This window comes from Oncorhynchus gorbuscha, linkage group LG02, assembly GCF_021184085.1.
Source record: "Oncorhynchus gorbuscha isolate QuinsamMale2020 ecotype Even-year linkage group LG02, OgorEven_v1.0, whole genome shotgun sequence".
Classification (NCBI taxonomy): domain Eukaryota; kingdom Metazoa; phylum Chordata; class Actinopteri; order Salmoniformes; family Salmonidae; genus Oncorhynchus; species Oncorhynchus gorbuscha.
The window spans coordinates 92,970,363-92,987,604 of record NC_060174.1 but is presented as its reverse complement, the minus strand read 5'-3'; the positions used below and the strand labels follow the sequence as shown (position 1 = coordinate 92,987,604).

General features: G+C 41.0%; 1 protein-coding gene across 2 annotated transcripts in view; it reads left to right on the top strand.

The window, feature by feature from the left end:
* The window catches only part of rasa4 (RAS p21 protein activator 4), a 76,904-nt gene that overhangs the window by 37,858 nt on the left and 21,804 nt on the right, over window positions 1–17,242 (top strand). For both annotated transcript variants that reach the window (XM_046327405.1, XM_046327413.1), the window contains exons 8-11: window positions 542–633; window positions 6,714–6,831; window positions 8,706–8,859; window positions 10,850–10,914. In XM_046327405.1, coding sequence (XP_046183361.1) covers window positions 542–633; window positions 6,714–6,831; window positions 8,706–8,859; window positions 10,850–10,914 — 429 coding nt within the window. The remainder of the gene's footprint in view (window positions 1–541; window positions 634–6,713; window positions 6,832–8,705; window positions 8,860–10,849; window positions 10,915–17,242) is intronic.

Below are 17,242 nucleotides of genomic sequence, written 5' to 3'. Positions count from 1 at the left end.
TTGGAATGTTACTGGAATTTTGTAGCCCTAGTACCAAGTCTGAATAACAGTGGTGTGAAGCACTTACTTTTTAATGTAGGTGGTTTGGTCGTGTAACCTTAACGCAAGTCTTACGCTCTTAGTCATCTCCCTAAGCTAATACCTAGGCTTTAACTCAGTTGGCATATTTTGTAAGGAATGGTATTATGTTGTGCAGGACACATGGGGTTTGAAGTCCGGTCATTCACAGCGGAAAAGTGAAAATATGTGGGCACCCCCCACAAGGGTTTTTAAATATGAATGTTGAATGGATAATTGGAACCCTGGTTATGTCCATATTCAAAAAAAGAGTCTCAGAGTAGCAGTGCTGAGTTTATCCTGTTAGACAGGGGGGGGGACCTGACGTTAGATCAGCACTCTTACTCTGGGCCATGTTCTGTAGACGTCAGATTTAGACACAGGATCACAACATGATAAAGATTTACTCTCCATATACATTGAATACAATTAGCTTACAATGTATTATAATCAAATGTGTTGATGTTTATTCTCCTCTGTTCAGGTTTTGTTCAACATCCACAGATTGCAGTCAGCCCACCAGGAGGAGGGCTGGTTTCGCCTGGTCCCCGATAAGCCCAAACATAGTCAGCATGAGTGAGTATCAATGGGTTGCCACCATTATCATAAATGCAAACAAGTTTTTTGCACCAAGGAAACAACTGTTAGCTGACAATATAGGAATGGCTCGGTGACATGCAAACTCCTCTATCCAAATGTTTTTGTTTTATTTTATAACCACGTGGCAGTTATAGACATTGAAATCTAATAATAATAATAATTATTATTATTATTATTATTATTGGTATTGGCCAATGTCAATAAATATGTAATGAAACACACAGTGTAAAGAAGAGTGATTAAGTGCGTTGTATCCTCATAGAGTAGTGTTGTAAATTAGGTGGAGGAAGCAGGCTCCGGTCATTTTTGTATCTCACAGTCCAAAGGGGTATACTAAGATTGAAGCTAGATCTATTCAGGGTTTTCTGAAGTTAGCAAGCTTCAGCTTTTTATGTGTATGGGAGTGTGAGTGCGCGTGTATATGTATGCATGTGTGTATGTGCATGCATGTGTGGGCGGGTGCGTCTGTTCCGGTCCATGTGCCGACAGGAAGTGCTAATCCTTTTCCCGGGCTAAATCCCTGGTTTATTTCTCCTCCATAAAGGATCATTTGGCCATGTGGACTCTGGGCAGGGATTAGAGAGAGAGAGAGAGAGAGGGAGGGAAATTGTGAGGAGAGGAGGAGTGGGGCTTATGTAAAAGGAAGAGGGCTGTATCAGGATATGCATCCTTTTTGGACAGGAGGGTACAAAAGCAGTATGCCCCCGCGGGAACCCAGATTAGTGCCAGAAACCAGGGCAATGTAGGGCGATTGGGCCGGCTACATGGCTTGCTGGCACTAGCGGCCATTGGATGTTGTTCTTTCAGCTGTTGGCTGGTATTGAGAGACAAGGAATCTCCGTTAACCTCTGAATGTGATCATGGTTGGGGAGGATTTGAGAGGGCATGCTCTTCCTGGTGCAGTACATAGCCATAGAATTCGAACTGCTTTTGGTCATTTTGTGCAGCCATTCATCAAATCTTTTTCGTGAACACCATAAAGAATCACGTTATGTATAACTAATGTCATGTCATCATGCTTCTCCATAGGCGTCTTTAATCACCATTACCAGCTTACAAGCATGCGGCTTATGATCTGGCCCTAATGTGTTTGTAAGCAAATGCTAATTGTTATGCATGTAAGTACTTCATAAGTGGTTGTATTATAGACCAGTGCATGACTGGTTGTGGATCGTGTGTGCTGCTTTCAATTCTCACCGTTTACTTGATGTTTCCCATTAATAAAGGGAAATCCAAAATATTGGTTTCTCTACCCTAACCCCTAACCAATAAGTGGCTTTCACTAGGAGAAGATTGGTCGACACTGTATAAACCTGTGGAAATAACTACCAAATAAGGACCTGAGGTGACCAGATGCGCTATTAGTCACAGGGACCATAGGTCAGTGTATTATATATTTAGTGCTGCATACATCAGGAAGTGGTTGTAATTGTAAGATTAAAAAGCCAAACCTTTTACTGTACTGTATGAACATTGTGTATGCATCCCAAATGGTACCCTATTCCCTTTATAGTGCAGTACTTTTATGGGAACAGGGTGGCATTTAGAATGCAGACAGTGATTTAACCACCATCCCTCACCCCCCCAATTAATCAGTATAACTCCACCAACTTAACGTTTCCCCAATGGCCTCATTCTAATGTCTTCCTTTTATTTTTATGCTCATTCTATTTTGGATTCTATTTATCAAATTGGTTCTCGAAAGTAGTATAGTTGAATCTGTAGCGATGATGTAATGGCAAGTTGTTCAAAAGGAAAATAAAGGATTTAAATACATTCTGGGGATATTGAATTAGGTTTTCATATGAAAAAATCCTACATTTCCCTCTCAGGCGATGCGTAACATTGTTGTGGCCGGTCACGATTATTGATGGACATCTGTCTGTCACTGCTCTCTCACTTTCCATTTTCATAACCGGGAAAGAAGGGAGGGCTGTTAAAATGTCATGCCAATCCCAAACAAAGGATTATTCAGAGGTGTCTATGCTGCTCTCCAAGCAATAACTCTAACAAGATTTACCTCCATATTCATGATGTCACCCGTAGTTATGAAATCACAACAATTGAAATCAAATGCCATGATGAGTAGTGGTGCTGTTGAGATGTCAAACCGTGGTTACACTATATAATAATGTTCATGAATAAGCCATTACATTCTTATACATGTTATAAATGCTTTATCATTATTTTTACCGATAATACTCTATTCCTAAATAGTTTATTAATGCTTATGAAAGTTATAAAAACATTTTTTAAACATTTTGGGCAGTGTCTGCATTGCAACCCAATGAAAGTCTGTTTTCACCAGAGGACTTTGATCAACTCTGTGGTAAAATTCTCAGATTAAGCCCACGTAATCCTTGTCTTCTCAAATTATCTTCTTTCTTCCCACTCTTTTCAGCCAGTCAAGCTGTTGTTTATATTGTCTCTTTAAAATAAAAAAAACACCTCTGGACTTCTTCTTGATTAGATTTCTGACAGGCGGTTGCCATCTGGGGCCTGCAGTCTTGTTGACTAGTCGTGTGTGTTTTGTGCCAGGAAATGATGAGTGTCAAGTCTGGATCACTCATCCAATCCTTTATATGCCAGCTCCTCAGTAGAGGGTTGTGAATCCTCCAACCAGGGTTTCTGGATAGTTACTGGAATTTCGAAACCCTAATGCAGTGCTGTGTGGGCTTGTGGATGTCTTTTAAATTATTATTATTATTTTTCCCCCCTGAACTTTACAAGCCATTATGTTCTTGATTTTTTACCACTTTGTACGATTCCCTCAGCTTCAACAAACACCCCTAGCTTCTACAAAATTAAGCTGGTTTTACTCACAGTGCTAGTAAGACTGTCAATTTTGTTCCATATGGCTTGATGAGTAAATTTCCCTAATTTAAATGATAAAGCCAGAGAAGCTGGTGTTTGGAGGATATATTAGCATGGGTCATGTCCGTAGATACAGAACAAAAAGACTAAACGACTGGGTCGCGTCTCTGGCAACCGAAACAATAGAACGACCGACCAGCCAGTTTGGGAGCAACCGTAGATTTGTTTCGGGACTATATCTTGTGGATGGATGAAATAGTATGAGGGCTGACAAACCGTGCGAATATATCCTCCAAACACCAGCTTTGATGGCATTATCACTTTTATACAACAGGTAACCAACATATTCAAATAATGATTTACATATTTATTTGAAAAAAAGTTATTTTGATTTAATTCATGCTATTTCATCCTTCCACAAGATATAGTCTCCGAAAACAAATCTAAGGTTGCTCCCAAACCGGCTGGTCGTTCGTTCTATTGGTTCAGTTGCCAGAGACGCGACCCAGTCGTTCTGTATCTACGGGCACGACCCGGTCGTTAGCATGGCAATGGAACATTTAGAACGGTCTGGCAACGTTCTTATCCCTTGCTTGCTAGCTAGCCAACTACAGCTAACTTAGTCACGCAAAACAGTGCAGACAGAATAACAACAGTATCTGCATTTGTTAAAGCTGTTTTCTAGTGACATTTATTTGGATACATCCATAACAATGAGCTAATGAGGCACGAATTCACCTGTCATAGAAATGTGCTCTCTATTTAGGACACTGTTCAGAGGAGCAAGCCAACAACACAGCCAACACATCTTCAAACTGAAGCTGAAAAGACAGCACACTAGCTGCACTTCGTTTCACTGCACTTTGTTTTTCAATTCACATTTCTTTGTAAATATCCATACAAATTATGCCAACTGATTTATGATTTCGACTGGCTGAGACACTGCCTGCCTCTCTCGCCCCGACACCCAACACGTTCCTTACTATGGGACAGTTGGAGATCGAATTTGAATATTTAAACAATGTTGCAAATGTCGGAAGGACAGACAGCAAGGCTTATACGAATCTCCGCTGTTGAAAAATAAAAGTTAGTTTAAAAGAAATGTGAGATAATGTCTAGATGCTTTTTATAGTGGTGATCAAGTTTATAACTTCCCTGCCTGGGCTGATGAGACAGTGGATTGTGCAGTCAGATGGAACAGAGTAAATTAGAATTTTAACATCAATGATTTAGCTGGTGGTAACTTGTGTAATATACACTGTCTGGAATGCGGTTTTAACCAATCCACATTCAGGATCAGACCCACCCATTGTATAAATAACCACATTCCACAGTCTGGGCCATTCTTACCACTATTGGAAAAGTGTTTTTCAGATCTTTTTTCCACTTTGTCATTTGGACAGACATAAAGGTTGACTGTGTTGTAGTGCTGTATGTAGTCTGTAACATACCTGTATAGTAGGGTGTGTTCAAAACATTGTCTGACTGTCTTTTTAAAACACCCTGAAATTACAGCCCTTACATTGTTTATATACAGTACCAGTTAAACGTTTGGACACCTACTCATTCAATTTTCTTTATTTTTACTATTGTCTACATTGTGGAATAATAGTGAAGAGAGAGACCATGTAATAACACACATGGAATCATGTAGTAACCAGAAAAGTGTTAAACAAATCAAGATATAAATTATATTTGAGATTCTTCAAAGTAGCCACCCTTTGCCTTGATGACAGCTTTGCACACACTTAGCATTCTCTCAACCAGCTTTACCAAGTCTGGATAAGAGCTAAATGACTTAAATGTAAATGTAAATGTACCTGGAATGTTTTTCCACCCGTCTTGAAGGAGTTCCCACTTATGCTGAGCACTTGTTGGCTGCTTTTCCTGCACTCTGCGGTCCAACTCATCCTAAACCATCTCAATTGGGTTGAGGTTGGGTGCTTGTGGAGCCAGGTCATCTGATCCAGCACTCCATCACTCTCCTTCTTGGTCAAATAACCCTTACGCAGCCTGGAGGTGTGTGTTGGGTCATTGTCCTGTTGGGAAAAAAAACGATAGTCCCACTAAGCACCAACCAGCTGGGACGGCATATTGCTGCAGAATGCTGTGGTAGCCATGCTGGTTAAGTGTGCCTTGAATTTTAAATAAATCAGACGGTGTCACCAGCAAAGCACCCCCATACCATCACACCACCTCCTGCAAGCATTACAATAGGAACCACACTTGTGGAGATAATCTGTTCACTTATTCTGCGTCTCACAAAGACACGGTGGTTGGAACCAAAAATCTCCAACTTGGACTCCCACCGGTCTATTGCTCATGTTTCTTGGCCCATGCAAGTATTCTTATTATTGGTGTCCATTAGTAGCTGTTTCTTTGCAGCAATTTAACCATGAAGGCCTGACTCACGAAGTCTCCTCTGAACAGTTGATGCTGAGATGGGTCTGTTACTTGAACTCTGTGAAGCATTTTCTGAGGTTGATAACTCTAACTTATACTCTGCAGCAGAGGTAACTCTGGATCTTCCATTCCTGTGGTGGTCCTCATGAGACCGTTTCATCATAGCGCTTGATGGTTTCTGCGATTGCTCTTGAAAAACGTTAAAAGTTCTTGAAATTTTCAGAATTGACTGACCTTCATGTCTTTAAGTAATGATGGACTGTTTGCTTATTTGAGCTGTTCTTGCCATAATATGGACTTGGTCTTTTTTACCAAATAGGGCTATCTTCTGTATACCAACCCTACCTTGTCACAACACAACTTATTGTCTCAAATGCATTAAGAAGGAAAGAAATTCCACAAATGAACTTTTAACAAGGCACACCTGTTAATTGGAATGCATTTCAGGTGACGACTTCAATAAGCTGGTTGAGAGAATCCCAAGAGGGTGCAAAGCTGCCATCAAGGCAAAGGGTGGCTATTTGAAGAATCTCAAATATAAAATATATTTTGATTTAACACTTTATTTGGTTACTAAATGATTCCATATGTGTTATTTCACAGTTTTGATGTCTTCCCTATTATTCTACAATGTAGAAAATATATTTTTTTAAATAAAGAAAAACCCTTGAATGAGTAGGTGAGTCCAAACGTTTGACTGATACTGTATATATTTTTCAAGATATTTATGTTTGAAGATTTTTTAATTTTATTTGTATTTTCTGTAAGGGTTTGCCCCCAAAATATTTTCCTTTGTTTTGATATGACTTCCCGTTAAGTTATTTTCTACTCTGCTCCAGGGGCACTCTAGGATCTCTGCGCCTGCAGCTGCGCCTCCGAGATGAGACGGTCCTGCCCTCCGGCCACTACCAACCACTTACGGAGCTGCTGTGCCAATCCGTGGGCCCCCATCTTAATGTGAGCACCAAGTCAATGCCACTCCTCAGTCTCTCAAGTGTCGCCTGGGTTGCATAAGATCAGGGGTATACAGCTCCGGTCCTCGAGAGCCACGGGCCATGTATGCTGGTTTTTATCCTTTGCATTTTAACCAGAGACTGAATTAACAGTTTTTATAAGCTATTTTAAGTACATTAAATAAACTCAGCAAAAAAATAAACATCCTCACTGTCAACTGTTTATTTTCAGCAAACTTAACATTTGTAAATATTTGTATGAACATAACAAGATTCAACAACTGAGACAAACTGAACAAGTTCCACAGACGTGTGACTAACATAAATGGAATAATGTGTCCCTGAACAAAGGGGGGTCAAAATCAAAAGTAGCAGTCAGTATCTGGTTTGGCCACCAGCTGCTTTAAGTACTGCAGTGAATCTCCTCCTCGTGGACTGCACCAGATTTGCCAGTTCTTGCTGTAAGATGTTACCCCACTCTTCCACCAAGGCACCTGCAAGTTCCCAGACATTTCTGGGAGGGGAATGGCCCTAGCCCTCAACCTCTGATCCAACAGGTCCCAGACGTGCTCAATGGGATTGAGATCCGGGTTCTTTGTTGGCCATGCCAGAGCACTGACATACCTGTCTTGCAGGTAATCACGCACAGAATGAGCAGTATGGCTGGTGGCATTGTCATGCTGGAGGGTCATGTCAGGATGAGACTGTAGGAAGGGTACCACATGAGGGAGGAGGATGTCTTCCCTGTAATGCACAGTGTTGAGATTGCCTGCAATGACAACAAGCTCAGTCCGATGATGCTGTGACACACTGCCCCAGACCATGACGGACCATCACCTCCGAATCGATCCCGTTCCAGAGTACAGGCCTCGGTGTAACGCTCATTCCTTCGACGATAAACGCAAATCCGACAAACACCCCTGATGAGACAAATCCGTGACTCGTCAGTGAAGAGCACTTCTTGCCAGTCCTGTCTGGTCCAGCGGCGGTGGGTTTGTGCCCATAGGTGACGTTTTTGCCGGTGAGGACCTGCCTTGCAACAGGCCTATAAGCCCGCAGTCCAGCCTCTCTCAGCCTAATGCGGACAGTCTGAGCACTGATGGAGGGATTGTGCGTTCCTGGTGTAACTCGTGCAGTTGTTGTTGCCATCCTGTACTTGTCCCGCACGTGTGATGTTCGGATGTCCCGATCCTGTGCAGGTGTTACACATGGTCTGCCACTGCGAGGACGATCAGCAGTCCGTCCTGTCTCCCTGTGCTCTGTCTTAGGCGTCTTACATTACAGACATTGCAATTTATTGCCCTGACCACATCTGCAGTTCTCATGCCTCTTTGCAGCATGCCTAAGGCACGTTCATGCAGATGAGCAGGGACCATGGGCATCTTTCTTTTTGTGTTTTTCATTGTCAGTAGAAAGGCCTCTTTAGTGTCCTGAGATTTCATATCTGTGACCTTAATTGCCTACCGTCTCTAAGCTGTTAATGTCTTAATGACCGTTCCACAGGTGCATGTTAATTATTTGTTTATTGTTCATTGAACAGGCATGGGAAACAGTGTTTAAACTAATTATCTTTGAAAGACAGGGTCTTGAAAAAGGGACATTTCTTATTTGCCCAGTTTACTATGCTTGGTGTTAATCCTGATTCATTAAATCCAATATTGTGTTGATTTACTGCATGGTATGTGGCACAATAAAATGTGCCTCTTAGCAGACTGTTTAATCCATAGCAATTTACAGTACAGAATTCATTTTTAGTTGGTGTACCTTTTGTAGGAAATGAAAACCACAACCTTGGTTTTGCCAATGCTGTGCTCTTACCACCTGAGTCACTCAGGACCACAAGCGCTTGTGATGATAAATCTTGGCTTGGTATCATAGGGCAACTGGCCAGATTTGATCATGCTCGTCGATGAGACCACTACAGCTGAGAGTCGACAGGAAGTGGCCTCCAACCTAGTGAAGCTCTTCCTGGGTCAGGGATTGGCCAAGGAGTTCCTTGATGTTCTCTTCAAGCTGGAGTTGGACAAGACTAGTAAGTCAGACTTCACACACCTAAATTGGAGTTGGACAAAACTTGTGTTCAGCACAGCCCAATAATGTGGAATGTTTAGATTTAAATATATTATGTCAAATCAGTCTTTCACTGTGGTATATTGGCCATATACCACACCCCCTCTGGCCTTATTGCTTAATAATACCACAGTGTTGGTGAATACTCTTTTCTTATTGCCTAGAAGGGCATTATAGAATGAACATTAAAACCAGATAACAGGATAGAAAAGGTAAACCAACAACCACACAAACTGAAATTGGATACATTGTAAAAGCATGTTCAACAAGGGAAAAAATGCTAGCTAGCATTACAAAACAAAGACATTTTTTTGGGAGCATCTGGTGACCTAACGTGGTGAGTGATGAACATGCATGAATTCATCCTGTCCCCTCTGCCGCTAAAGATGTCAAATCCTCCCACGTTTCTAGTTTGACAAGCTGTTTTCATGCAATGTAATGTGATCTCCTCATAATTAACAGTCAGTGTTGATGAGTGTCCTGACGAGAAGGCTAACTTTTTTTTACAGGTTTGTTATTAAGACACATGAAAGTTTACATGTTCCAGAAGGCATTTCTGCTATAAAAAAACATCTTGATTTAAAAAACCAAAATGTAAAAAAACTTTAAAATGACTCTCCTGTGAAGTAGTGATGTGCGACATACACCTAGCTTCTTGAAACTGGTCACACATATCCTCCAAATACCGGCTTCGGGGGTATTATCACTTTTATACAACGCGTTATGAACATATTCAAATAATGATTGACATTTTCATTTGAAAAACATAATTTTAATGGATTTATTCACACTATTTCATCCTTCCACGAGATATAGTCCCGACACACATCTAGGGTTGCTATCCAAGCCAGCTCGTGCTATTGGTTCTATTTATATTTTGTTCTAAATGTATGGGCAGTTTTTCGTTCTCAATGATCCGTTGCCATGATGGCTGGCAACGTTCCAACTTTGGCTAACAGTCACGTCAAACAGTGAAGCCATAATAACTGCAAAATAGCTGCATCTGTGTTTGTTTAAGCTTTTTTTCTAATTATTTTGTTTGGGATACATCATAACAATGAGCAAATGAGCGATTTAGCCTGGCATAGAACATTTTCTATCGCCAGACCACTGTTCAGAAGAGATCGCTAACTACACAACTAACACATTCACTTCAAACTGAAGCTGTAATGACAGCAAACTAGCTGCATTTCGTTTTTTTAAATTAACATCTTTGTATACATTATATCCATAAAAAGTATGCTGATTAATGATTTCGACTGACTGACAAAAGCTGCCATCCGGTCTGTCTCAGAAAGCTGGAGATCAACTTTAAATATTGAAACAATGCTGCAAATGTAGGAGAGACGGACAGCAACGTTATTACAAATCTCAGCTGTTGAAAACCAATTGCTAGTCTTAAAGATACTCTCAAGATGCTTTTTACAGTGTAGATTTAGTATATAAATTGCCTGGCTGAGCTGATGAGACAGTGGATTGCTCAGTCAGATGGAACAGAGTAAATAGGCCTTTCAACGTCATAGATTTAGCTGGTGGTTATTTGTGGAATACACACCGGCTGGAATGTGGTTTTAACCAATCAGCATACAGGATTAGACCCATCTGTTGTATAATTCCCTATAAAGCCCGGTATAATTCAATGACTATGAAGTTAATTATTTTGAGCTGCTTTTGATAGCAAAAGTCGAATTGAAAACATTGGCATTGTTGAATTAGATTTTCAAAATAGCAAGCAAGGGGATGCTTTGGTTTACTAAACTAGCAATGTAGATTTATATCCATGTTATAAAGGGGATAATAAACTCGGGGCTCTATGCGTTGTCTGTAAGATACCATCAACGGAGTTGCATTAAGTCTCACTCGTGCTATATTTTCCAGAGTACACATAGCACCTCGTTGATTTTCCCTTACATATTTCATTGCTGGCTGTTCTCTTTGACCTGTTTCCTTAGGTGAACCCAACACCTTGTTTCGCAGCAACTCCTTGGCATCGAAGTCCATGGAGTCATTTTTAAAGGTAAACCCTCTTTCCGGCAACATCGCTATATACAGTGCCTTCGAAGTATTCAGACCCCTTTACTTTTTGTTGTTGTTAGGTTACATCCTTAGTCTAAAATGTATTCAATTGTCTTTTCCCCTCATCAATCTGCACACAATACACCATAATGACAAAGCAAAAACAAGTTTAGAAATTCTTGCGAATGTATTCAAAATAAAAAAACTGAAATATTACATTTCCATAAGTATTCAGACCCTTTACTCAGTACTTTGTTGGAGCACCTTTGGCAGTGATTACAGCCTCGTCTTCTTTGGTATGACGCTACAAGCTTGGCACACCTGTATTTGGCAAGTTTCTCCCATTCCTCTCTGCAGATCCTCTCAAGCTCTGTTAGGTTTGATGGGGAGCATTGCTGCACAGCTATTTTCAGGTCTCTTCAGAGATGTTTGATCGGGTTGAAGTCAGGGCTCTGGCTGGGCCACTTAAGAACATTCAGAGACTGGTCCCGAAACCTTGGCTGTGTGCTTAGGGTCGTTGTCCTGTTGGAAGGTGAATCTAATCAGGTTTTCATCAAGGATCTCTCTGTACTTTGCTCTGGTCATCTTTGCCTCGATCCTGACTGGTCTCCCAGTCCCTGCCACTGAAAAACATCCCCACAGCATGATGCTACTACCACCACCATGCTTCACCATAGGGATGGTGCCAGGTGTCCTCTAGATGTGATGCTTGGCATTCAGGCCAAATAGTTCAATTTTGGTTTCATCAGACCAGAGGGTCTGAGGGTCTCTAGGTGCCTTTTAGCGAACTCCAAGGCCTGATTGGTGGAGTGCTGCACAGATGGTTGTCCTTCTGGAAGCTTCTCCCATCTCCACAGAGGAACTCTAGAGCTCTGTCAGAGTGACCGTCGACTTCTTGGTCCGCTCCCCGACCATTGCCCTTATCCCCCGATTGCTCAGTTTGATCGGGCGGCCAACTCTAGGAAGAGCCTTGGCGGTCAAACTTCTTCCATTTAAGAATTATGGCCACTGATCTTGGGACCTTCAATGCTGCCAATTCCTTTGACCGCATGGCTTAGTTTTTGCTCTGACGTACACTGTCAATTGTGGGACCTTTATATAGACAGGTGTGTGCCTATCCAAATCAAGTTGTAGAAACATCTCAAGGATGCTCAATGGAAACAGGATGCACCTGAGCTCAATTTCAAGTCTCATAGCAAAGGCTTTGAATAGTTATGTAAGGTATTTTTGTTTTTCACTTGGTCATTATTGGGTATTTTGTGTAGATTGCTGAGGCTTTAAAAAAATGTAATCCATTTTACAATAAGGCTCTAATGTAACTAAATGTGGAAGAAGTCAAGGGGTCTGAATACTTTCTGAAGGGGGGTGGTGTTGTGTGTGTGTGGTACCAGTCAAAAGTTTGGACACCTACTCATTCCAGGGTTTCTTTATTTTTACAATTTTCTACATTGTAGAATAATAGTGATCAATACATCAAACTATGAAATAACATGCATGGAATCATGTAGTAACCAAAAAAGTGTTAAACAAATCAAAATATATTTTATATTAGAGATGATTCAAAATAGCTACACTTGACAGCTTTGCACATTCTTGGCATTCTCTCAACCAGCTTCATGAGGTAACCTGAAATGCATTTCAATTAACAGGTGTGCACTGTTAAGTTAATTTGTGGAATTTCTTTCCTTCTTAATGCCTTTGAGCCAATCACTTTGTTATTATGGCAAGAACAGCTCAAATCAAATTTTATTTCTCACATGTGCCGAATACAACAGGTGTAGACCGTACAGTGAAATGCTTACTTACAAGCCCTTTACCAACAATGCATTTTAAAGAAAAATAAATTTTAAAGTATACTACGTTAAGAAAATACTACGTTAAGGAACAACAATAAAATAGCAGTAGTGGGGATATATACAGGGGGGTATTGGTACAGAGTCAATGAGCGGGGCAACAGGTTAGTCAAGGTAAGATGTACTTGTAGGTAGGGGTAAAGTGACTGTGGATAATAAACAGTGTAGCTGCAGTGTAAAAATGTGTGTGTGTGTGGGGGGGGGGGGGGGCAATGCAAATAGTCCGAGTAGCCTTTTGATTAGCTGTCTCACGGCTTGGGAGTAAAAGATGTTAAGAAGGCTTTTTGACCTAGATTTGGCGCTCCGGTACTGCTTGCCGTGCGGTAGCAGAGAGAACAGTCTCTGACAAGGATGGTTGCAGTCTTTGGCAATTTTTAGGGCCTTCCTCTGACAGCCTGGTATTTAGGTCCTGGATGGCAGGTAGCTTGGCCCCAGTGATGTACTGGGCCGTACGCACTACCCTCTGTAATGCCTTGCGGTTGGAGTCTGAGCAGTTGCCATACCAGGCGGTGATGCAACCAGTCATGATGCTCTCGATGGTGCAGCTGTAGAACGTTTTGAGGATCTGGGGACTCATGACAGATCTTTCCAGTCTCCTGAGGGGGAATAGGCATTGTCGCGCCCTCTTCATGACTGTCTTGGTGTGCTTGGACCATGTTAGTTTGTTGGTGATGTGTACACCAAGGAACTTGAAGCTCTCAACCTGCTCCACTATAGCCTCGTCGATGAGAATGGGGGCGTGCTCAGTCCTCCTCACTGAGCGTGTCACTGGTACTTTTAGTTCTTGCTTATAAGCAGCAATCAGGATAGAGTTGTGGTCAGATTTGCCAAACGGAGGGTGAGGGAGAGCTTTTTACGCATCTCTGTGTGTGTGGAGTAAAGGTGGTCGAGAGTTTATTTTTTATTACAATTTTTTTAACATGCGAAAATGAGGTAAAACGGATTTAAGTTTGCCTGCATTAACGTCCCCGGCCTCTAGGAGCGTTTTCCTCTGGATGAGCATTTTGTTGTTTGCTTAGGGCCGTATACAACTCGTTGAGTGCAGTATTAGTGCCAGCATCGGTCTGTGGTGGTAAATACAGCTTCGTAAATAGTGTGGTCTACAGCTTATCAAGAGATGCTCTACCTCAGGTGAGCAAAATCTGAATAGTTCCTTAAGGATTGGACCCATTTTTTAAAATGTCTGCCTAAAATGACATTGACACCCAAATCACCTTTTAAGTTTTGTGGAAATGTGAAATTAATGTAGGAGAATATAACACAATAGATCTGGTAAAAGATAATGCAAAACAAAAACGTGTTGTGTGTGTGTGTGTGTGTGTGTGTGTGTTGAATTCGGAAGTTTACATACACTTAGGTTGGCGTCATTAACTCGTTTTTCAACCACTCCACAAAATTCTTGTTAACCAACTATTTTTTACAAGTCGGTTAGGACATCTGCTTTGTGCATAATAATAATGTGAAAATTATGATTATGCCCTTTTAGTGTAAGAGCCTGTTTTGGTGGGATGGTGTTTTGGCCTGCTTGGTGACATCACCAGGTGGTACATTAGTTGATAGACCAATAGGAAAGCGTTCCAAACCTCTGCTAGATTTCAGTTTTCACCTCACCACTCAGATCACTGACTGTCCTTGCTAAATTCTTGCTTGAGAAATTGCTCTTAGCTAAGAAACTGTTTGTTTAATGGTCAAACATAAAACAATCACAGTGTCTAGTTTCCATCCAATTGGCAACAGACCACACACACCATATTGCATGACTCCAAATGTAATTCAATATGATGGTTGTTATATCAATATTTGAGCTTAAAGGTGTTTACACCACAATTTCTCACATAATTAATTTTACAGACAAACGATCCCACCATGTCCATGTCGGAATTTATAAAGCTGCACCAAAACTTTGTTTCCATCACAGATGTCGTGACTTTTTTCACATAACTGTGGATGGAAACACGGTTAGTAAGGTACTGAATTGTTACCCAGAAATGATTTTCTAATGAGATAAAAATGGCTGTATTTGACATTTAATGCAAGAAATATACTATATACAGTTGGAGCAATTGAAACTTGTTTTTCAACTCATCCACAAATTTCTTGTTAACAAACTATAGTTTTGGCAAGTCGGTTAGGACATATACTTCGTGCATGACACAAATAATTTTTCCAACAATTGTTTACAGACAGATTATTTCACTTATAATTCACTATCACAATTCCAGTGGGTCATAAGTTTACATACACTAAATTGACAGTGCCTTTAAACAGCTTGGAAAATTCCAGAAAATGTCATGGCTTTAGAAGCTTCTGATAGGCTAATTGACATAATTTGAGTCAATTTGAGGTGTACCTGTGGATGCATTTCAAGGCCTACCTTCAAACTCAGTGCCTCTTTGCTTGACATTATGGGAAAATCAAAAGAAATCAGCCAAGACCTCAGAAAAACAATTGTAGATCTCCACAAGTCTGGTTCATCCTTGGGAGCAATTTCCAAACGCCTGAAGGTACCACGTTCAACTGTACAGACAATAGTATGCAAGTATAAACACCATGGGACCACGCAGCTGTCATACCACTCAGGAAGGAGACGCATGCTGTCTCCTAGCGATGAATGTACTTTGGTGCGGAAAGTGCAAATCAATCCCAGAACAACAGCAAAGGACCTTGTGAAGATGCTGGAGGATACAGGTGCAAAATATCTATATCCACAGTAAAACGAGTCCTATATCGACATAACCTGAAAGGCCACTCAGCAAGGAAGAAGCCACTGCTCCAAAACCACCATAAAAAGGCTAGACTATGGTTTGCAACTGCACATGGGGACAAAGATCGTACTTTTTGGAGAAGTGCCCTCTGGTCTGATGAAACAAAAATAGAACTGTTTGGCCATAATGACCATCGTTATTTTTGGAGGAAAAAGGGTGAGGCTTGCAAGCCGAAGAACACCATCCCAACCGTGATGCACAGGGGTGGCAGCATCATGCTGTGTGGGTGCTTTGCTGCAGGAGGGACTGGTGCACTTCACAAAATACATGGCACCGTGAGGATGGAAAATGATGTGGCTTATATTGAAGCAAAATCTCAAGACATCAGTCAGGAAGTTTAAGCTTGGTTGCAAATGGGTCTTCCAAATGGACAATGACCCCAACCATACTTCCAAAGTTGTTGCAAAATGGCATAAGGACAACAAAGTCCAGGTATTGGAGTGGCCATCACAAAGCCCTGACCTCGATCCTATAGACAATTTGTGGGCGGAAGTGAAAAAGCATGTGTGAGCAAGGAGGCCTACCAGTTACACCAGCTCTGTCATGTAGATTGGGCCAAAATTCACCCAATTTATTGTGGGAAGCTTGTGGAAGGCTACCTGAAACGTTTGACCCAAGTTAAACCATTTAAAGGCAATGCTACCAAATACTAATTGAGTATATGTAAACTTCTGACCCACTGGGAATGTGATGAAATAAATAAAAGCTGAAATAAATCATTCTCTCTACTATTATTCTGACATTTCACATTCTTAAAACCAAAGTGGTGATCCTAACTGACCTAAAACAGATAATTTATACTAGGATTAACTGTCAGGAATTGTGAGAAACTGAATTTAAGTGTGTGTGTGTGGTGTGTGTGTACACTTTAAAAAAAATGATTTGTCATCTTTGACATGCAATAGAAAGACCATACAATCAGATAGGTTTAGGTGTCATTTTTATTTCGACCACCAGGTTGTGTGCAAACTGTAGAACCCAGTTCCTACATTTTGAATATAATTAAAAAAAACGATGCTATATTTTAGCTCTGGGACCCTCAGGGGGACAAATCAGATCAAGATTACTGAGTAATCTTGATAAGTAGCATGGTGTTTTTTCACTGTAATAGCTACTGTAAATTGGACACTGCATTTGGTGAACAAGACTTTACGCTTTCTGCCCATATAAGACTATGTCCTGGAAAGTTGGCTGTTTATTTACAATGTCATTCTAGTCACATTAGCGCACGTTAGCAACAACTATCCCAGTTTAGGGACACCGATCCCATAGAGGTTTTAATATTAGATTTTGTTCACCAGCTGTTATTCACAAATAGACACAGACCTTTACCCCTTGTCTTACCGGAGGCAGCTGTTCAATCTCAACATCAATTGTTCAGAGGAGACTGCAAGAACCAGGCCTTCCTGGTTGCTGCAAAGAAACAACTACTAAAGGACACCAATAAGAAGAAGAGACTTGCTTGGGCCAAGAAACACAAGCATTTATTGACATTAGACCGGTGGAAATTTGTACTTTGGTCTGGAGTCCAAATTTGGTTTCAACCGCAGTGTCTTTGAGATGCGGTGTGGGTGAACTGATCTTTTCCGCATGTGTATTTCCCACCATAAAGCGTGGAGGAGTAGGTGTTATGGTGTGGGGGTGCTTTGCTGGTGACACTGTCTGTGATATATTTAAAATTTAAGGCACACTTAACCAGCATGACTATCAC